Below are 23,802 nucleotides of genomic sequence, written 5' to 3' on the forward strand. Positions count from 1 at the left end.
GAGTCAAGTATAGGGTTAATGGCCGTACATTGCAATTGGGCAGCTCTTTAGTACTGTTTGTTTACTTGGGATAATTCAATTCATTCTAAACAATGGGTTGTGTTATCTGCAGCCCCAATGATTAGACTCTTTGTTGAACTGTGAGAATACAGTTTCTCACTTGAACCCTCATTCCACATGCACTGTAGGTCAGACTTAGAATTTGCATTCATTGTATTTCAAACCAAAAATATTCTTTGAGTACTGTTATGTTATCAGCTTTTAATGAGAGGCACATTCTTTGCTCTCAATATCTGTAGGTTACATTTCAGCCACTTTGTGAAGTTTAATAAATACAGCCAGGAATATCTCATAGAGTCATAATCATAGAGAATTACAGCATGGAGACAGGCCCTTCAGCCCACTTGTCCATGCCATCCTTTTTTTTGAAACCCTTAAGCTAGTCCCAATTGCCCACATTTGGCCCATATCCCTCTATACCCATCGTACCACCTCTACTACTACCTCTGGCAGCTCGTTCCAGACACTCGTCACCCTCTGTGTGAAAAAATTGCCCCTCTGGACCCTTGTGTATCTCTCCCCTCTCACCTTAATCCTATGCCCTCTAGTTTTAGACTCCCTTACCTTTGGGAAAAGATATTGATAATCTATGCCCCATACAGGTATTGACTATCTAGCTGATCTAGTATAACATAGCTGGGAAAACAAGGGCAACAGGCACATGGGAACATCACCACCTATACATTGCACTGACACGTCATCCTGATTGTTTTTTAGTTTTATTTCTTTTTATTTATTAGTGCCACAAGTAGGCTTACATTAACACTGCAATGAAGTTACTGTGAAAATTCCCGAGTTGTCACACTCCCATGTCTGTTCAGGTACACTGAGGGAGAATTTAGCATAGCCAATGCACCTAACCAGCACATCTTCCTGGACTGTGGAAGGGAACCAGAGCACCCAAAGGAAACGCAGACAGATGGTGACCCAAGCTGGGAATCGAACCTGGGTCCTTGGCGCTGTGAGGCAGCGGTGTTATCCACTGTGCCACCATGCGCCCCATGTTCGGGTACACTGAGAGAGAATTTAGCATGGCCAACGCACCTAACCAACACATCTTTTCGGACGGTGGGAGGAAGCCAGAGCACCCGAGGAAACCCACGCAGATGCGGGGAGAACATGCAGTCTCTGCACAGACAGCCACCCAAGCCTGGAATCGAGCCCTGGTCCCTGGCGCTGTGAGGCTGCAGCTGATTTAGAAAAATATCACCATTTCTTCACAATCGCTGAGTCAAAATTCCAAAACTCCTTTCCCAACAGCACTGTGGTTGAAGCTGCACCACGTGGCCTGCCGGGGGTTAAGAAGATGTCTTGACCTTCTCAAAGAAATTTGGGATGGTCAGTAAATGCTGGGCTTGCCAGTGACACTGACATCCCACAAAGAAATAAAAGAAAAAGAAACTTGGATTTGTTAGACTAATCTATCCTCCCGCTCCTCTCCCAACAACTCCCTCAGCCAGAATCCTCAGGTGCAGTGCGCAGCCTTGTAGGGCTAATGTGTTGAACCAAACAAAGTAGTTGGAGTGAATATGTACAGTTCTACACCATGTTCTTGCTGACAAAGGAGACGGTCTGTCATTTCTGAAACTGTTTTTTTGGCATCTGGGTGTGGGGGGAGGCATTTTATAATGCAGAGGTTTAAAAGCTGCACCTTTTTAGGAAGTTTGACTAGTTTCCTCACAAACAGCTTACAAATGATGATGCATTCTCGATTAGGGTGCCTGCTCCCTGAAAAATCACCAAATTCATATAAAGTTATGCAGGAAGAAGTATAATACCTGAGTAATAAAGATATCCTCAGTTGATGTGGGCACTTGTGGTTAAAAACCTCAGCAGATACTGCACACACGTGCTATACCCCCAACAGATATTACACACGTGTTATATTCCCAGCAGATACTGCACATATGTGTTCTATGCCCAGCAGATACTGCACACACGTGTTCTATCCCCAGCAGATATTGCACACATATGTTATATCCCTACAGATGTTGCACACATGTGTTCTATCCCCAGCAGATATTTCACACACGTGTTCTATCCCCAGCAGATATTGCACACATATGTTATATCCCTACAGATATTGCACACATGTGTTCTACCCCCAGCAGATATTGCATCCACATTGTATATCTGTGGTAGATAATTTCCACACAGAAAATTGACAGGACAGAAGGGGGCCAATCAGCCCATTGTGTCTGTGATATTTCCACAACTGATGTTGCAAACATGTGGTAAACACAAAACAAATAGTGGAAACATCTGGTCTATTTACAGCTGACACAGCATGCATGCATTAGCTCCACACAACATATATTACAGATATAGGGCATATCCACAACAGGCATTTCTCATGTATAGTGTAATCACACAGCAAATATTATACATACCATTCGTGCATATCTCCAAGAGCTTCCTCTTTTATTTAAAAATATAGTGTCTCATATTTTTGCAACATGCTGGAACAAAATGTTGTGACCTTGTCTTCCTCATGCACAAATATATCAGCGTGCGTCTGTGCGCCAGAGCTTAGTTGTAACATTAACACTAATTGAAGAAGCTCAGAAGTCACGAATGCAACACACTGTTGTTATCAATGATACTGAGCCTGCAGTGTGTGCAGGATGTCCGTTGACTATTAATGATGACAGTCATTCCAATTTTTGGTTGTGTTTTCAGCAGTCAGAATTTCTGCATAAGAATGAATCATTTGCTCTCTTGCCAGCCTTTGGGATGTAAATAGCCAAAAAGAGTTGATAAAGGTGTCCTTTGGGAAAACAAAATGGACATTTAATTTTAGGTCATCCTTTCGGTTGCCTATTCCCCTGTTGAAAAAGTGCCTGGCATCCTGATATAAACATTAGGAAGAATTTGACAGCATCCTGCAGTTGGTTTCCTCCCACAATCCACAGATGTGCAGTTTAGGATGATTGGCCATGCTAAATTGACCCATGGGGTTAGGGGGATTACCATGGATAAGTGGGGTTGTGTGGATAGTGCTTGGGTGGGATTGTGGTCCATGCAGAGCCGATGGGCCAAGTTGCCTCTTTCTGCACTGTGGGGTTTCTTCTTCTTCTAATAACGGCAAGGTTATCGGGCTTGCTGTTAGTTTCGAGTAAAGCTGTTAGCAGCTTCTGGTGTCTGCGCTTGTGCAGTATTACACAACCAAGAATTAGTTTAGAGTCTGGAGCAGAGGAGCGGGCGATACTGCAAGTCCCATCGGAGTTCAAAGGTAACATTTTAAGACAAGTGTCCCAGGCAGGGACAGGGACAGGAAGAGATCCCAGGTAAGTTAGAAGAGAGAAACTGAGGAAGAGTCGCTAATTTGGAAGAGGGCTGTGGCTAGCAGACTTTAAGTGAGGATGGTTCAGGGAGACCCTGAAGAAGGTTGGTGGTTCACGCTGCGGACCACTGGGGCGAAGGTACCTGAGTGGGATATTAGGGTTCTGCTAGGTGCAGCCAAAAAGTTGAAGTTCTGCTTGTGAGTTGTTGTCTGGGTGCAGATTCAGCAAGCCAAGAAAATGAAATGAGATGGGCCATCGTTGAAGCTGTCTAAGTTGGAGTGACATTTGGAGAGAATTCCCAGCTTTGATCTTCAATGTTGAAAATTGGAATCCCTTAACAGAGAGAGAGACAGAATTTCAGTGAGATTGGTTGACTTGCAGAGTTAGTGATGTCTGGATTAGTTGTTGAGAAACGCATGGACTCTGTCTTGGCCTCATTTGCTATTTCTTGTGAAATGTGGTGAACTCAACTACAGTTTGCCTGTTAATTCGTGCATATCTCATATTAACCCTGAATGTTAAGAGTAGTAGATACATTTTGCGAATTGTTTTATCTTTTTGACCTTATATAGTAAAGTTTATTTTAGTTTGTTCAAAGCCCATGGAATCTTATCACTTTATTTACTGAGCAAGTGTCTTCAATCTCAAAGTTTGTCTACTTCTAACAAAATGTTATTGGTCCCCAACTGAATCTGACCAAAAACATGGGGGATCATAGCAGTTAAAACCATAGTCTTCACTAATAGGTTTTGCATCGTAATAACTGCAGTGGGTGCACTTAACATACTTAGCTATATTACAAGCAAATTACTGTGGATGCTGGAATTTGAAACCAAAAGAGAAAATACTGGAAAATCTCCACAGTTCTGGCAGCATCTGTAAGGAGAGAAAAGAGCTGACGTTTCAAGTCCCTTTGTCAAAGCTCTGAGACCAGCTGAGATTTTCCAGCATTTTCTCTTTTGGTAACCATGTAACAATCCCAGTTGATGTTATAACTGGACAGGAAGATTCCAGAATGGAAACCTAGCTGAAAAAACCATAACTTTTTTTTAGAAATTGAGGAGGCACAGAGTCACAGAACCACTAATTAATTTTAGCAATAAATAAAAAATCTTTATTAAACATAAGAAAATCAGATTATGATACAATATACCTTAACTCCCCCCTTACCTTAACAATTACACACATATTTCAAAATTAACCCAGATTACAAAGTAGATCTTAAGCCACAATAGTCTTATTAATACAAAGTCCCTTGGAACACATAGACTAGCTGTGGTCAAATACACAGCAATGCTGAACCCAAGTGAATATCCATGAATTTCTCCTCAGCATGCCCCCAGATGATTATCACGTGAGGTTTTCCAAACTCCAGTCCCAAAAACACACTGTAAAACCTTACTTTACAACAATGCTTTCCATTAGTGGTTTGCATTCTGAACTCCAATTCAGATTTTCCAAACAATTCTTTTAAACAAGCCTCTACCTCACTTTTAACAAAAAATCCCATATCCATCTTTTATACTCGTCCCTCTAGGATTTCTTTATCTTGATTGTTGTACAAATTGTTCACAATTGCTTTCACTCTTGATTCCCAGACTCTATTAAAATGGCATCAAGTTTTTTGATTTACCTCTGAAGTCTACTCTTTCACTTTTAATCCAGTTACTGCAATTGTCTCTTTAACTCAGAACACTTTGTCTACTCTTCCTTGAATCCTTCTGAACGATACTTTGGTCTCTGTTCTCTTACCTTCAGTTGCCTTAAGACATTTTTTTCTGTTACAATTCCCTGGTTATCTGGACAGTAACTGGTTCTTTGGAAAACTTGTCTCTTTGAAGCTCTCATCTTGACCAGTTTTTCACCTGGCAGAGTTGAGAGAAGTTCACTCTTTGATATCTTTCTTCAACTGCAATATATCCAGCTAAAACCAAAACTTTTCTACCTTAAAATGCCCCCACTGGCTTAGCAACCACTGTTAGTTTATTTATTGTTCGTGCCATCACCTTCTCTAAGCACAATAGAATCACAGTTGAACTTAACCAACCCCCACATGTACAAGCACCTTTGTCCAGCATGAGTCTTACTATAGGTTTTACCCTTCCAGGCAAAGAAACATTACATTAAACCCACTTAAATCTATATATTAATTCTAATGTTTACCAAAACTAATATAAAATTTCTTAAAACTATCTTTGTTTTCTGAACACCCACAAGCTCCAGACAAAAGCTGCAAAAGATAAACATCAAACATTTAGGAGGAAATGAATTTTTAATGGTGTAATAGGGGATAATTATGGAATAACCTCCAGGCCCAGATAAATTACATTTACAAATATGAGGCCATTCTCTCAGAAGAAAATTAACATTCCAGATTTTGTTTAAAGTTAATATATTTCTGTTTTTCACTTTTATCTTTCTGATCTTTATTCTGCTTTCTTCACAACATTTAAATGTAATTCATATTTTCTGTGTTATTCTTCCTGGTTTGCAGTCTGCGTGTCTCAGTGATTGATTGAAGGGCCTTGTGGTCCCCTGCCCTGTTCACAGATACCACAGTTTGCTTGTAGTGGGCGTTGTGTTGGAAATAAATTCTGGATGCCTGGAAATCTCTACTGACGTGCTTGCAGACGTGGGCAAGCTTGCATATTCATGAATTGTGAAAGCTGAGAGCTAAATTCAGCTAAATCCAGACCATTGTGTTTCTATAGCTCTTCTATAAACTGGTCTTCTGCTCAACACTCCACTTGACAGCATTTCCAGACTCTAGGAGCCCTTTTCTGTGTCCTGTTACCCATGCAAAAGACAACCTTTTAATGGGAATTATTTCCGAGACTCAGAAGATGTATTTGGGACATTGAACAGTGATGAAAAAAGTATTCAGGCATGTTTTAAATTCACGTGGGAAACAGTCAGCAGGACATTAAAGCAACAGCTTTACTCTTTCATTTATTTATCCTTCACTTAATATCGCTTGTATTATCTTAAACCGTCTGTTGAATCAAAATATATTTCCCAATGAAATGACGGTAATTTTGCCAAACATCAGTGTAACAGAAATTCTCCCTTGCTTCTGGTGAAAGTTGCTAAGTAGATACTCTCAACAGTATTCAAAAATGCTAGTTAAATGTTTTGGTTAAAGTTCTGATTAAAGACAGAGGGGAGAGGAATGGCCTGTGAAGATATTTACCACTTAAATTGCATGGCGTAACTTAGCAATGAAATTTTCCAAACAAAATAAAGACAATCACTGATAAAAACTGGGGTTGTTTTAGAACCTTGAAATCTGGAGTGGATTATTTGACTGTTTTGAACACCATGCCACTGACTTGCTCTTTACTGATCTCAATCCATTTGCCCCTCAGTCCAAAAGCTCAATTGTAATGACAGAGTTGATGCATCTTGGGGAGAGCAAGCATTCAATCGAATAGGGATTTTAAAAACACCATCGCTTACTCCATCTCAGTAAGAATAAGCAGATCTTTCTGGAATAATGTTTTAATTAGTGAGTATAAAGGGGAAAGAAGGATTCTTGCTTTGGGGACATGGGGTGACATCAGAAGTTATGGTTTTACTTGTCTGTAACCTTTTTTTCAAAAATTGTGTATGTGTACTTTTGTTTTGGAACTTGCCCCAGGTGTTTCTCGGTGAAGTGAACATCAAGCTGAATTGCTGCCAGGTGGTGGTGAAAGAGTTAAAAGCCGGTGCCAGTATTCAGGATCAGATGCGATTCTTGGAGGAAGCCCAACCACATAGGTGAGTTGTACCTCCTATTGAGTATATGCCATGCAGACTTCCCTGGTTCTCCTCTTCTGAAGGCATTTATCCTTGATTGGGATACCATTCTACAAACCAGAGGCACCTCCTCTTGACACAAGCGCTGGAGGAGAAGCAGTCGAGGTATACTATCAGCTTTTGGCTGCATCACACCTGATCCTGTCCTCTATTGCTCCCATTCTCACCGATGCCCCAACCCATTTTTCCAGCAGGGATTGTTGGTCAGTGATGGGGAGCAGGGATCTGGTTTAATTTCCTGACGGCATGGACTGCCTTAGCCCAGCTCCATCCGAGTTCAGATAACTCAACACAGCCCTGGAAATCAAACGTGGGACCTTTCTGACCCACACAGTTCTACTCAAAGACATTGGGTGCGATTGTATTGGCCGTTCACGCCACGCTCCTGCTGCAGCGAGGTTGGAGAATTTGGTGCCCAGCCAAATTTCCATTCACTGCAGCGGGAATGGAAAATCCGAACAGTGTGAACGGCTGCAACATTCCAACCAATGACTTTCAAAATCATAACTGACCGTCATTTGTGCTTCTGGTTATGACTCTATCAATAACTTGCATTACCTTATTTTCTAAATTCACTTATGGGATGTTACCATTGCTGGTTAGGCCAGGATTTGTTGCCTATCCCTAATTGCCTTTGAAAAGGTGGTGGTGAATTGTATTCTTAAGCCGCTGCAGTCCATGTGGTGTAGGTACACCCAAAAATGTAGGGGTTCTAGGATTTTGACCCAGCAACAATGAAGGAACAGCGATAAATTTCCACGTCAGGATGGCAAGTGACTTGGAGAAGAACTTCAGATGGTGGGGTGGTGTCCCTATTCATCCACTGCCCTTGTCTTTCCAAATGGTAGATAACACAAAATCTAAATGTTCTAGACTTTGTGCTAGATTTGACTTAAATACATCAGACTGTGTGTTATAACAATGCTCTAATTGGTGTAAGAATGAATTCTCAGATAGAATAGTTTACTTCAAAGAATCACCTTTCCTGATAAATATTTCAGTTTGACTTTCCTGCTTTGGGAGGGAGGGAAGGAAGGTTGGTTTGGAAAGCTCAAGGTCCAGGGAGATCCATGATTGTAAATGCTAAAGTGTGTCATCAGTCACAATAGTTCCTGCGTTGCCTGTCAGGTTTCTTCTCTTGCCCCCTCCTAGCTGCGAGCTGGAATAAGGGTCCATGAGTGATAGACGCTCACTAGAACCTCGGACAATCAGTGATACTTTGCTTTAAGTCTGGACTATAAGGGGTAGATTAAAGGCTGATCTAATTTTCATAAGTTCATAAGATGTAGGAGCAGAATTAGGCCATTCGGCCCATCAAGTCCGCTCCGCCATTCGATCTTGGCTGATACACTTCTCATCCCCATTTTCCTGCCTTCTCCCCATAACCCTTCAACCCATTACCAATTAAAAATCTGTCTAACTCCTCCTTAAATGTACTCACTGTCCCAGCATCCACCGCACTTTGGGACAGTGAATTCCCCAGATTCACAACCCTTTGGGGGAAGTAGTTTCTCCTCAACTCTGTTTTAAATTTGCTGCCCCTTATCCTAAGACTATGACCTCTTGTCCTAGAATGCCCCACGAGAGGGAGCATCTGCTCCACATCTACTTTATCCACACCTTTTATCACCTTGTATACCTCAATTTGATTTCTCTTCACTCTTCTAAATTCCAGAGAGTATCGGCCTAAACTGTTCAATCTCCCTTCATACGACAAACCCCTCATCTCTGGATTAAGACAAAATAAATGATTAGAGAATTCAGCAGGGTAGATGATGGTTTTTCTATTTTCTCTGGTGAGGGAGCCAAGAACAAGGAGAAGTAATTGGGATATTAGGACTGGACCGTTCAGAGGTAATGTTGAGAAACACTACTTCACACAAATGATAATAGAAATTGGAAATTTTCTCTGTGGCTCTCTCTCTCTCTCTCCCCCTGCCCTGCAGTAGGGAGTCGCAATCAATGGGACCAGAAGCTCCCACTGGTGGGAACAGCTGGAAAATTTTGGCCACAGATCAGCTATGATTTAATTGAATGGTGGAACAGGCCGTAGGAGCTGAACATTATTCTCTTATTATCCTAACTATAGCAGAATACTAGAGAATCATAATGTGGAAAAGGCAATTTCAACACGGCTTTATGAAAGAGAAATCATGTTTTACTCATTTTCTCCGTTTTAACTCAGTTTTTTTAAAGAAGGAACAAGCAAACTGAATAAAGGGGAACCTGTAGATGTGGTGTACTTGGATTTCCAAAAGGCATTCCTGTTTTTCTAAGGAGATTGAATATTGGTACAGTCTGATGAAGAGGGCTAAGATGGCTACCCTTTCTGCAAACGTTTATCATAATGAGAAAGAAAGATGCTTTGAGAAGGATGCATCATCCATAGAACAGAATCTCTACAGTACAGAAGGAGGCCATTCGGCCCATTGAGTCTATACCAACCACAATCCCACCCAAGCCCTACCCCTGTAACCCTCGTTTACTCTGCTCATCTCCCTGACGCTGGGGTCAATTTAGCATGGCCAATCAACCTAACCCGCACATCTTTGGACTGTGGGAGAAAACTGGAGCACCCGGAGGAAACCCACGCAGTCACGGGGAGGATGTGCAGATTCTGCAGAGAGTGACTAAAGGGTAGGAATCGAACCACCCCCCCCCAATCCGAGTCCCTGGCGTTGTGAGGCAGCAGTGCTAACCACTGTGCCACCCTAATGTCATATATAACCCACGGCTAAATAAAGAATTTGTAATTGTAAGAAACACTGTGCAAATCTACAAAGGACAGTGGCAAGTCAGATAATTGGTCAGATCTTAAGAACCAGCAAAGAATGACTAGAAAATGTAATAAAGAGGGAGGAAGTAGGATATGAGAGAAAGCTAGCTAGTAACATGAAAACAGAGTAAGAATTTCTACAAGTATTTAAATAGGAAAAGAGTAATTAAAGCTAGTGTTGATCCTCTTGAGAGAGAGTCTGGGGAATTTGTAATGGAAGATTAAAAAATAGCAGTGGTATTGAATGGGTATTTTGTCTGCCTTCACTGTGGAAAACTTAGAAAACTTCCCAAAGATACATGTGAGGGAGGAGCTTAAAACAATCATCAGCACCAGGGAAAAGGCGCCATGAAACCTACTAAGCCTACTAGGCTGACAAGTCCCCAGGACCAGATGACCTGCAACCTAGAGTCTTAAAAGAAGTAGCTTCAGAGATAGTAGATGCATTGTTCTAATCTCCCAAAATTCCTTAGATTCTTGGAAGGGTTCCAGCACACTGGGAAATCGCAAATGTAATATGTCTATTCAGGAAAGGAGGGAAGTGGAAAGCAGGAAACTAGAGGCCAGTTAATCTAACATCCATCAGAGAAATTAATCTAACAGCCATTATACACTCCATTAGTAAGGAGGTTGTAGCAGGATACTTAGAAATATGATCAGGCAAAATCAACATGGACTTGTGAAAGAGGAATTATGTTTAATTAATTTATTAGAGTTTTTTTAAGGAAGGAACAAGCAAGCTGGATAAAGGGGAGCCTGTAGATGTAGTGCGCTTAGATCTCCAAAAGGCATTTGATAAGATGCTACATTAAACACATGATAAGAGTACCTGGTGTAGGGAGAGGGACACATTAGCATGGGTAAGCAATTGATTAGCTAGCACCAAGTAGATAGAAAGGATCAATGGTTATCTTTCTTGATGGCCATATGTAACTAGTGAAGTGCCACGGTGATTGGTGCTGGAACCTCAACTATTTACAATCCAAATCAATGACTTGGATGAAGGGACTGAATGTATTGTAGCTAAGTTTGCCGATTACGCCAAGATAGGTAGGAAAGTAAGTTGTCAAGAGGATGTAGAGAGTCTGCAAAGGGATCCCTCTGTATCACTGAGTTCAGCCCTAGAGAAGGTGGTGGCAAGCTGCCTTCTTGAAATGCTGATGCAGCTGAGTATCTCACACAGCCATTTCAACAGGTAGTTGAGAGTCGACCACATTGCAATGGCTCTGGAGTCACATGTTGGCTAGACTGGGTAAGGGAGGCAGATTTCCTTCCCTAAAAGACCTTAGTGAACCAGATATGATTTTCAGACAATCGACAATGGTTTCATGGTCATCAGTAGATTCTTAATTCCAGATATTTTTTATTGAATTTCAATTCCACCATCTGCTGTGTTGGGATTCAGACTCGTGTCCCCAGAACATTAGCTGCATTTCTGGAATAAAATTCTCGTAATAATACCACTAGGACATCGCCTCCTCTTGTCCTGGTGTCTTGCTAATGGGGATCAGATAATGTAGCTCACTCACATTCCCCCGAGGTGATTGGTTTTGATGAAGTTAGGGTTGGAAGGTGGAAAGTACAGTGATGCGAATTGTGCAGCCATCTATGACTGTGAGCTCAAATCTCCGCCTTTAAAAATTTAATTTGGATTTCCAACTGGGGGGTTCAGAATCATCATTTGACAGAATGTTTCCGTGACACTATTCATTGCTGCTGGAAAGTACCAGAGAAAAGATAACCCTTTCCCATTGTCCACAGCAGGTGGCAGTCAATGAATGGCAATTATAAATGGCAACCATGGATGATTCTTACCCTCATGCTATTCCAGGCATCCTGAGACCAACTCTGGCATCTCCACAGGGCTTGTGGTGACCAACTCAAGCACCTAACCAAGTTATTGAATTTGGGAGTTTCCTCCCAATCCATCTAGTCCTTACAGCTAAGCTGTGATTTCCTTGAGGGCTGCCAGGCCCTGTTCCGACCCATACAGCTCAAACAGACACTTTGTCAACCCACTGAACAATCAATACAAATTGGGGACTTATGTCGGTATGTTCTGATTTGGAAAACCCGGGATCCGGTTGCCAATGTTAATTCAGCTGTGGGAGTTTTTCATTGAATTTCTCCAGTGCAGAAGGAGGCCATTTGGCCTATTGACCCTGCGCTGACAACAATCCCACCTATACCCTATCTCTATAACCCCACGTATTGAACCTGCTAATCCCCCTGACCTGACCTGAGGCAGGAATTGAACCCAGGTCCCTGGCGCTGTGAAGCAGCAGTGCTAACCACTGTGCCACCGTGCTGCTCAAGTCTCGCCATGGGAAAGACAACCGATGTGTGAGTGTACTGGTCAGTGAGGCAAGAGGCACTCTCCCCTGTCCCTTTGCACTTATCACTGTCAGCCAAGAGCAGTAAATGATTCTGCGAAACGATTAAAAATCCCTGCTGAGGTCTCAGGTTGGAGTATTATATTCATTTCTGGGCACCAGGCGCCTGGCAGGATTTCAAGGCCTTGCAGAGGGTGTATAGAAAATGTACTAAAATGAGGACAAGGTTGAGGAACTTCAGTTAAGGGAGAGACTGTAAGAGCTGGCGTTATTTATCTTCGAGTTGAGAAGGTTAGGAGGAGATTTGATAACAGTGTCCAGAATCATGAAGAATTTTGATATGGTAATTAGGGAGAGACTGTTTCCAGTGGCAGCAGGATTAGTAACTAGATGACAGGTTTAAGGCGATTGGCAAAACTATCAGATGAGGAAGCTTATTTTTCGTGTAGTGATTTATTGTGATCTGGACTGTGTTGCCTAAAAGGCTGGCAGCAGATTCAACAGGAACTTTCAAAGGGAAATCTTACCGCCTCCCGCTGACATTTGAAGGCCAGACAGAAGGTAAAATAAAGCAGCTGGCCAGCCCGTCTTAGTCCGGCCCACCCCTGAGCTGCCCCCCACATATTACAGGGGAGGGTGGATCGGCTCCAGGCAGCCCACCCACTCTTAGGGCTATTGAGACCCTTAAGTTGCCAATTAAACACCACTTAAAGGTCTCACTCCTCCTCCGCTGCCAGCGTAACACACTGTGTGGGGAAAGGGAAGGAAGGTGACCGGGTGGTAACACCTCGGGCTGAAAGGCAAGAAGGAAGGGAGGGAGACCTCCTCTGGACAATTCCAATTTCCCAACCTGAGCCTCTGAAACATGATCCCCTCCCCCTTTCCTCCCTCCCCACTCCCCTCCCCTGCCCTCTCCCCTAACCTTCTTCCCCCTCCCCTTCTCCTCTCCCCCATCCAACCTTCCCTTCCTCCCTCCCCTGTCTCCCCCATCCCGTCCCCTCCCTCCTCGTCCACCTACCCTCCCCTCCCCCCTCCCCCTCCCCCCTCCACCCTCCCTCTCCCCCCTCCACCCTCCCCATCCCTCCTCCCCCGCCTCACTAATGTTCTCGATCCCTCTCTGACTGAAACCCCAGAACTGAGCTTGAATTCCAGTTTCCCCTCGGTCATCACTGTGTTCCGAAGCTGCTGGAACGGCTCGGCTGCAAGCCAATCTGATTGGCCAGCAGTTCTTGAGGTTGGGATGTCTGATGACCCGCTCTCGCCTGGATAAGGCGACCACCCCTCCCAGGCACAACCACAAGGGGTAGCGTGCCCATTTTAAAGTCCACTTGGTGCCAATCCATTTTCAACCATGGGGAAGCAGGTGGGCTGGGCTGGGGGTGGTGAGGGTGGGGGAGGGGGGGAATACTCCTCCCATTAACACTTAAAATTCACCCCTTGGTTAAATATTTGAAGAGAAAATAATCTCTGGGCTTCTGGGAAAGAACATGATGCAAGGTGGAGCGAGATCAAGTGCACCACTTTATCTAAGAGCCATCACGGGCACAATGGGCCAGATGGCCTTCTTCTGCATTGTAACATGCTCTGAATTTCTCGTTCTATGATGCATTATCACGGTGGCACAGTGGTTAGCACTGCTGACTCACAGTGCCAGGGTCCCAGGTTCGAATCTGGCTTGGGTCACTCTTAGTGTGCGGTTTGCACATTCTCCTTGTGTTTTCAAAAGGTGTGTGGGTTAGGTGGATTGGCCATGCTAAATTGCCCCTTAATGCCAGGGGGAATAGTTAGGATGGAGTTATGGGGTTAGGGCCTGGGTAGGATTGTGTTAAGTGCCAATTCAATGGGCCAAATGGCCCCCTTCTGCACTGTAAGGATTCTCTAATTATGAAGCAGATCAGGCCTCTCTTTAGCCAAGGCAGCTTGTGAAGGCTGCACGTGGTGTGCCAACGTGCAGCTCCATTATTGCCCAGGACATGTCACGACTGTTTGGTCAGCGAGATTGCAGCCAGTTGGAGCTGCTCACACACAGGAGGCTGTGTATCTGCTGCTCCCAAACAGGCAGAGCTGACAAATTCACGGCATAACTTTCAGGGGTCAGTGAAGAGATAAGCAGCACAGTGAACGAGGCAGTGATGTGAGAGAGAGAGAGAGAGAGAGAGGGGGATGAAAATGGAGAAAGCAGATGAACCAATGAAACAAAATCCAAATATAACTGTAACACTTCACCAAAATCCTTTCATTTACAAGTCTGACAACAGCATACAGAGCACCTTCAGTCAGCAGCCTACACTCGGAGTCCCAGAGGAACTGATACTCCTGGTTAAATACAAAGTTAAAATTAAAGTTTATTTATTAGTCACAAGTAGGCTTACCTTCACACTGCAATGAAGTTACTGTGAAATTCCCCTTGCAAGAGGCTCCCTGATGGACCCATTAATTTGGTCCTTAGTCAGGGAGTTCATGTGCTAACAGGCCCACTTCAATTGCCTGATTAAAGTTATTACAATAACTGACCCCAACTATAAAGGTTAAGCAGCAAAAAACAAGGTGAAGGAACAGGCAGTGGGGAAAGGTTAAAATGATCCAGTTCATCCCAACAGAAAAAAAGTGAAAGAAATCCAGAAAACCCTGCAAATGTGCGTCTAAGTCTGTCTGGATCAGTGTGAAAAGGTCGCACAGTCTGTGTTGGGGGTTAATAACCAGAGCTGAACTAAAGATAGAGGAAGTCACTTTATAAAGTTGATCAAAATGTAAAGGAGTAGCAAAGGAGAGAGAGAGAGAGAGAGAGAGAGAGAGCGCAGGGTCCAAGAGTCCGATACAAACTCAAGAATGTCGTTACGTTTTTAAAAGAATTGACTGTCCAAGAAATGAAATGATTATCCTGTAAAGACTAAAATAGCTAGAACTGAAAGAAGTGTTGCTTTTTGAAAGCATATTGCTGAAAGGACATCTGTCTTGTGTTAACTGCTCTTGATGCTGCATTAGCATGTAATCTGACAGTCTATTGGCATCTTTAGTGTTGGCCACTCATAAAGGCAACGGGCACGTGGTTACAGTTTAAGATGCAGACTTTTAAAAAGAGATCAGTCTTATTATCATCATAGAATCCCTGCAGTACAGAATGAGGCCATTTGACCCATCAAGCCTACACCGACAACAATTCCAGCCTATCACCGTAACCCCTGCTAATCTGCCTAATACTGAGGGGCTATTTAGCACGACCAATCCACCTAACCCGCATATCTTTGGACTGGGGGAGGAAACCGGAGCAGCCGGAGGAAACCCACGCGGAGAATGTGCAAACTCCGCACAGACAGTGACCTGAGGGCAGAATCGAACCCAGGTCCCTAGTGTTGTGAGACAGCAATGCTAACCACTGTGCCACCGTGCCGCCCTTAATAAATGATAATAAATTCCAGCATGAAACAGGAGGCATTATTGCAAGAAATTGTTTGGAATTATCACTGCGTGGAGTGAACACTGATATTGGTGCTGCATATCCAACCTTTCTCTTTGGGCTAAGATTACTTTAAATTGACATTCCTGGTGTACTGTACAGTGGCTGAATGACCTGTTAACGCAGTCTGTGCTGTACTACATCACTCAACATCCCTCTCAACTTGAGCCCTGGGAGGAGATGTGTATTGAATTCACCGGTGGATGCCAATAAAGAAAGAACTTGCATTTATAAAGGACTTCCTGAAAACACTTTACATCCAGATAAGTACCTTTCGATTCCAGCCACTGCTGAAGGAAAATCCCACTAATACAAAAAGATAGAGATGTTAAAGCACAATGAGACTTTCTAAGAGTATGTTTCTCTTTTGTACACTGAATTCCACAAGTGGGAGATACAGGTTCAAGATATGACCACTGAGGTAAATGGATACTCAGGCAGAGTTTATTGAGGGAAGCAATACAGGGAAAAAAACAAGAATATTTTTCCTTGTTAACAGGATCCAAACCTGGCTGGTGAAGCCATAATCAAAGCACAAAATTCTTCTTTATTGAGAGAGTTTGTTCAGTCTCCCAGCCCTCAACACAGTGTCCCACCTATCCCCTATTCATATTGACTCATTCGGCCTCTCCACCCACTCAACCCAGTGTCCCAGCTATCCCCTATTTATATGCTCCTTTGGTTAAAAACCAAAAATCAATAAATTATATTAATAAGGGGATGCCAGTCCCTGATGGGGCACTGATGCCTGATGGGGCATTGAAACAAAGATCAAAATATTATTCCAGGGAGTGGCAATGCGCCCCAGCCCCTCCCACATCCAGCAGTTGGACAGGGTCACAAGTGGGTACTATGTGCTCCTTCTCCAGGGCCACCCCCACCGCGAGCATAACCACAGGAGAGGGGCAGAGGGTCAACTCAGACAGAGGACCTCCTTGACTGCCCACTTAAAGCAAGTCAAACCCTGAAATTCTGTTTGGCTATTACTTTTCATTCTTTCATGGATGTGTGTGTCACTGGCAAGGCCAGAATTTGTTATCAACCCCCATTCCCCATTGCCAAAGACAGGATTAATTCCCAGAGCAGGGCAACCATATTGTAGCATTCAGGTCACATCACTGTGGCCATCCTGATCCACATACTGTAAGGTTAGAGGAGCTCCATTGCTGTTTTACTAGTACAGCTGGTCCAACAAGTAGCTCACACTATCACAATCACATTATATCATGGCCCAGTGATGTCCAATAATATTTCATAACACTTGTACAGACTCCCGTTAATATTCCTGGCAGTCACCATTGACCAGATGTTAACCCAGCCAACCATATAAATACTATGGCTGGAAAAGCAGGTCAAAAGCTTGGAGTTTTGCAGCAAATAATTAACTTCCTGTTTCCCCAAAGACTGTCCATCATTTACGAGGCACAACTCAAGAGTTTGATAGAATGCTCTCCACTGGCTTGGATGGGAGCAGCTCCAACAACGCTGAAGAAACTCAACACAATCCATGACAAAGCATCTCCCTTGAATGGCACCCCATCCACCACCTTAAACATTCACTCCCTCCATTACTGCCATCCAGTGTGTACCATCTGCAGGGTGTGCTGTAGGAGGTCACCAAAGCTTTCTGTGGATCTAAAGAGTTCATACCATGCCGTTCCATCTTGAAGGACAAGGGTAGCAGATGCATGGGAACACCATTACCTGCGAGTTCCTCCCCAAGTCACACACCATCCTGATCTGGAAATACATCGCCGTTCCTTCACCGTCGCTGGGTCAAAATCCTGGAATTCACTCTCTAACAGCACTGTGGGTGTACCTACACCACATGTACTTCAGCGGTTCAAAAAGGTGACTCACCATCACCTTCTCAAGACCGATTAAGGATGGGCAACAGAACACTAGCCTAACCTGGTTCCCATGAATGAATTTTTATACATTAAGTAATTGATTATCCAGATACAGCTGGCAGGATTTTACAGCCTCGCTCGAGCGAGACCAGAAATTCCCGCCCGAGGCCAATGGATATTTCCATCGTTCACCCCTTGCCCGATCTGATTCTGTGGGGGGGTGAGGCGGTAGAATTCCAGTAAGCATTTTTTTTTATTCATTCGTGGGACACAGTCATCTCTGGCTGGCCAACATGTATTGTCCATCCCCAGTTGCCCAAGTGCGGTTGAGAGTCAACCACATTGCTGTGGCTCTGGAGTCACATGTAGACCAGACCAGGTAAGGGCAGCAGATTTCCTTCCCTAAAAGGACATTAGCGAGCCTCTGTTAACAGTCCACATTACTGTGAAATGTATTGAATGTTGGGAGCACTGAGGCCGCAGCTGGAGTACTGTGTGCAGTTTTGGGCGCCGCACCTGCGCAAAGATATTTTGGCCTTGGAGGGAGTGCAGAGGAGGTTTACTAGGCTGATACCGGAGTTGAGGGGGTTGAGCTATGAGGAGAGGCTGAATAAACTAGGCTTGTACTCGTTGGAGTTTAGAAGAATGAGGGGAGATCTCATTGAGACGTATAAGATGATGAATGGGATAGATAGGATAGAGGTGGAGAGACTCTTCCCGCTCAAAAAAGACACTAGGACTAGGGGGCACAGCCTCAAGATAAAGGGGGGGCGGTTTAGAACGGAGTTGAGGAGGAACTTCTTCACTCAAAGGGTGGTGAATCTCTGGAATTCTCTACCCGTTGAAGTGGTGGAGGCTGCCTCGCTAAATATTTTCAAGAAGTGGGTTGATGGGTTTTTGATAAGAGAGGGGATTAAGGGTTATGGGGAGAGGGTGGGAAAGTGGAACTGAGCCACGACAGATCAGCCAAGATCTTATTGAATGGCGGGGCAGGCTCGAAGGGCCAGATGACCTACTCCTGCTCCTATTTCTTATGTTCTTATGAAGGGGATGGATAGGGTAGAGGTAGAGAGATTCTTCCCGTTCAAAGGACAGCAGGACTAGAGGGCACAGCCTCAAGATAAGGGGGGGTGCTGTTTAGATCAGAGTTGAGGAGGAACTTCTTCACTCAAAGGGTGGTGAATCTCTGGAATTCTCTACCCGTTGAAGTGGTGGAGGCTACCTCGCTAAATATATTTAAGTCATGGGTAGATAGTCAGATCAGCCATGATCTTATTGCATGGCAGGGCAGGCTCGAAGGGCTACATGGCCTACTCCTGCTTCTATTTCTATTTCTTATGGATAGCACTCAGCAGATTGGTCAATAGAGAGGTTAATATGTCAGGTTTCAATCCTTGACCCCAACTGATTTGACAGTCGGGTCCGCAGATGAAATGTTAACCTACATATTTTCTCCACAGATGCTGAACAGCCAATAAAATATTTCTAGCTTTTTCTATTTTAAAAAATTGTTGATATTGACCTGATTTTCTGATATCTAATATCCTTTATGTGGATCCAAAGAGTTTGTACCAAGCTGTTCCAACCTTCTTCATGTTGTAAGATGTAGGAGCAGAAGTAGACCATTCGGCCCATTGAGTCCACTTCACCATTCCATCATGGCTGATATGCTCCCGATCCCCATTTTCCTGCCTTCTCCCTATAATCCTTCAACCCATTACCAATTAAAAATCTGTCTAACTCTTCCTTAAATGTACTCACTGTCCCAGCATCCACTGCACTTTGGGGTAGCGAATTCCACAGATTCACAACCCTTTGGGGGAAGTAGATTCTCCTCAACTCTGTTTTAAATTTGCTGCCCCTTATCCTAAGACTATGACCTCTCGTCCTAGGATGCCCCACAAGAGGAAGCATCTGATCCAAGTCTACTTTATCCATACCTTTTATCATCTTGTATACCTCAATACGATCTCCCCTCATTCTTCTAAATTCCAGACAGTATCGGCCTGAACTGTTCAATCTCTCTTCAAACGACAAACCCCTCATCTCTGGAATCAATCTAGTGAACCTCCTCTGAACTGCCTCCAAGGCCACTATATCTTTCCTAATCCATCTTTCAGTTCAGAATTAGGCCATTCAGCCCATCAAGTCTCCTCTTCTAGCATTTTAAAAAATAACCTGTATTTAATGAATGCAGTGGAGAGAGGACACAAATAGACTACAGACAACAGTACTCGGCTTTTAACCTGACTCACCTGATGAAGGATCAGCACTCCGAAAGCTCGTGATTCCAAATAAACCTGTTGGACTTTAACCTGATGTTGTGAGATAAAGGGCATTGGTGAGGCCGCAGCTGGAGTACTGTGTGCAGTTTTGGGCACCGCACTTATGCAAGGATATTTTGGCCTTGGAGGGAGTGCAGAGGAGGTTTACTAGGCTGATGCCGGAGTTGAGGGGGTTGAGCTATGAGGAGAGGCTGAATAAATTAGGCTTGTACTCGTTAGAGTTTAGAAGAATGAGGGGAGATCTCATTGAGACGTATAAGATGATGAATGGGATGGATAGGATAGAGGTGGAGAGACTCTTCCCGCTCAGAAAGGATAGTAGGACTAGGGGGCACAGCCTCAAGATAAAGGGGGGGTGCGGTTTAGAACAGAGTTGAGGAGGAACTTCTTCACTCAAAGGGTGGTGAATCTCTGGAATTCTCTGCCCGTTGAAGTGGTGGAGGCTGCCTCACTAAATATTTTTAAGACGCAGGTTGATGGGTTTTTGATAAGAGAGGGGATTAAGGGTTATGGGGAGAGGGTGGGAATGTGGAACTGAGCCACGACAGATCAGCCATGATCTTATTGAATGGCGGGGCAGGCTCAAAGGGCTAGATGGCCTACTCCTGCTCCTATTTCTTATGTTCTTATGTTCTTACGTTCTTATATCTAACTGGGCCCACCCCAGTCCAATGCCGGTATCTCTACATCATGTTTTTAGCGTTTGTATTCCGCCCCTTTTTTCATCACGGTGGGACAATGGTTATCACTGCTGCCTCACAGCGCCAGGGACATGGGTTCGATTCCCACCTTGGGTCACTGTCTGTGCGGAGTCTGCATGTTCTCCCCGTATCTGTGTGGGTTTTCCTCCAGGTACTCCCGTTTCCTCCCACATTCTGAAAGACAGGCTGGTTAGGTACATTGACCCGAACAGGTGCCGGATTGTGACGACCAGGGGAAATTCACAGTAACTTCATTGCAGTGTTAATGTAAGCCTTACTTGTGACACTAATAAATAAATAAACTTTAAATAAACTTTTAAATTGTCACCGTTCAAAACCTTTGTTAAATTTCAGGCATGTTGTAAATCGATCAGTTAACAGAGTGATTTTAGCGTCAATCTTCATGGTGCTATTTGGTGATTCTTTACTTCACTCAGGATATGAAACACGCCAGACGTATCAGCGGGAGCGTAGTGTCTGCGGAAAGCTGCGGAGGATTTAATGTGCGCAGAGTTAATCTGTAAGGGACAAAGCACTTTAACAATCCACCCGGTAACATTCTACTGTTGTATTTTTTCACAGGAGCCTCCAGCATCCCAACCTGCTTCAGTGCCTGGCTCAGTTTACCGAGGTGACACCTTATCTCCTTGTCATGGAGTTCTGTCAGCTGGTGAGTATGTGCAAGTTGAGCCTGTAACCGGACAGCATCAGTGCTCCACCATACATGCTGCAACATGAGAACTTGCAAGGTAGTTGCTAACACTTGTTGACTGACCGCCCCCCCCCTTCAGCACCACTGTGTGCAGTGCAACATTGGAACAGGAGTAGGCCACTCAGCCCATCCACTGTCCAATTTGCTCATGCCTCGTCATCTACCTCAAAGCCGCTTGCCTGTGCTACCCCCATATCCCCCAGTGTCATCGGTCTCCAGAAGTCTTATCAATTTCTGTTTTGAACATATTCAGTGTCTGGAATTCTCCGGCCATTCACCTCCCCCACCCCTGCTGCCGGCGAGGATGGAGAATTTGACACTCAGCCACATCCCCGTTCATTGCAACGGGACTGGAGAATCCCAGCTGCGGGTATAAGAACATAAGAACATAAGAAATAGGAGCAGGAGTAGGCCATCTGGCCCTTTGAGCCTGCCCCGCCATTCAATAAGATCATGGCTGATCTGTCGTGGCTCAGTTCCACCTTCCCGCCCTCTCCCCATAACCCTTAATCCCCTCTCTTATCAAAAACCCATCAACCCGCGTCTTAAAAATATTTAGCGAGGCAGCCTCCACCACTTCAACGGGTAGAGAATTCCAGAGATTCACCACCCTTTGAGTGAAGAAGTTCTTCCTCAACTCCGTTCTAAACCGCCCCCCCCTTTATCTTGAGGCTGTGCCCCCTCGTCCTACTGTCCTTTCTGAGCAGGAAGAGTCTCTCCACTTCTATCCTATCCATCCCATTCATCATCTTATACGTCTCAATGAGATCTCCCCTCATTCTTCTAAACTCTAACGAGTACAAGCCTAGTTTATTCAGCCTCTCCTCATAGCTCAACCCCCTCAACTCCGGCATCAGCCTAGTAAACCTCCTCTGCACTCCCTCCAAGGCCAAAATATCCTTGCATAAGTACGGCGCCCAAAACTGCACACAGTACTCCAGCTGCAGCCTCACCAATGCCCTACACAGCCGCAGCAAGACCTCCCTACTTTTATATTCAATCCCCCTCGCTATGAAGGCCAGCATCCCATTCGCCTTCCTGACCACCTGCTGCACCTGCAGGCTGGGTTTTTGCGAGTCATGCATGGTCGGAGAATCCGGCCCAATGAATGAGCTTCCACAACCCTCTGGGGTAGAGAATTGCAAAGATTCACCGCCCTCTGAGTGAAGAAATTCCTCCTCAAATTGACAAGATTTGGTGCATTTAGTGCCTCTTGGTGCCACATGTTTCTCCTTTTTAGTGCATCCCTAAAATCCCACCTGTCCATTCCATACCATTGGAATTGGAGGTCACAGAAGAGTTTCAAAATAAAAGGTTAAAACCACACAAGGAGATACTTCTCTGTGGAGAAATCATAGAATCTCTGCGGGATTGAAGGAGGCCATTCAGCCCATCGAGTATGTACCAACCACAATTCCACCCAGACCCTATTCCAGTAACCCACATATTTACCCTGCTAACCCCCCTACCTCTAAGGGGCAATTCATCCATGGCCAATCAACCTAACCTGCACATCTTTGGATTATAGGAGGAAACCGGAGCACCCGGAGGGAACCCACGCAGACAAGGGGAGAACAGGCAAACTTCACACAGACAGTGACCAAGGCTGGATTCGAACCTGGGTCCCTGACGCTGTGAAGCAGCAGCGCTAACCATTTTGCCACTCTGTCATCCTACATTAAACTTAGTCTTATCTTTGACTGAAAAAAAACCAGGAGAGTTGGGATTTTGTGTTACGATGTTATTATCCATTTGTCCTTTTATCTCCTCTCCTTTGGACAAGAAATCACAACCCTGGCCAGAGGAGCCTAAAAGGGGAGGTGACCCTTCAGATTCCTTCTCACTAATGCAGTCCCTTACTCACTGTGTACCATGGTGGAAAATTCTGTTCTACAGTTAGGGGAGGCAATGACCTCGTGGTATTATCACAATATTATTAACCCAGAAACTCAGCTAATGTTCTGTGGATGGTGGGATTTGAATTCAATGAAAAAAAATCTGGAATTAAGAATCTACTGATGACCATGAAACCATTGTCGATTGTCAGAAAAATCCATCTGATTCACTAATGTCCTTTTGGGAAGGAAATCTGCCATCCTTACCTGGTCTGGCCTACATGTGACTCCAGATTCACAGCAATGTGGTTGACTCTCAACTGACCATCTTCCAAATTTGCTGAGGAGGAATTCCTTCACTCAGTGGGCGGTGAATCTTTGGAATTCTTTACTCCAGAGGGCTGTGGAAGCTTAATCATTGGATTAGATTCTCCAGCCACGCCCGCAGCTGGGATTCTCCCGTCCCACTGCAGCAAGTGCCAAATTCTCCGTGCTCTGAACAAAAGCAGCCAGGGATGGGCAATAGATACTGGCCAGCCAGCGATGCCCATGTCCCATGAATGAAGGAAGAAAAATAGTTAAAAGGGAGGGATTGCTCTGGGGGTCCATCAGCCAGCTCTTCAAGCCTGACTGTGCATCATTCTGATGGCTGTACAGTGCCAGGCTGGCTTGAGTTTCCCCCAGGATATCACTCTTCTTATCAGTCAGAATGGC

The 23,802-nt window shown here is 44.4% G+C and overlaps 1 protein-coding gene across 5 annotated transcripts in view; it reads left to right on the top strand.

The window, feature by feature from the left end:
- Positions 1–23,802, top strand: part of aatkb (apoptosis-associated tyrosine kinase b) — a 301,371-nt gene that overhangs the window by 239,624 nt on the left and 37,945 nt on the right. For all 5 annotated transcript variants that reach the window (XM_080209476.1, XM_080209474.1, XM_080209478.1 and 2 more), the window contains 2 exons: positions 6,982–7,100; positions 21,124–21,211. In XM_080209476.1, the coding sequence (XP_080065602.1) occupies positions 6,982–7,100; positions 21,124–21,211 (207 nt within the window). The remainder of the gene's footprint in view (positions 1–6,981; positions 7,101–21,123; positions 21,212–23,802) is intronic.

The sequence above is a fragment of the Carcharhinus amblyrhynchos genome, chromosome 21 (assembly GCF_965287045.1).
Source record: "Carcharhinus amblyrhynchos chromosome 21, sCarAmb.v2.hapA, whole genome shotgun sequence".
In the NCBI taxonomy this organism is placed as follows: domain Eukaryota; kingdom Metazoa; phylum Chordata; class Chondrichthyes; order Carcharhiniformes; family Carcharhinidae; genus Carcharhinus; species Carcharhinus amblyrhynchos.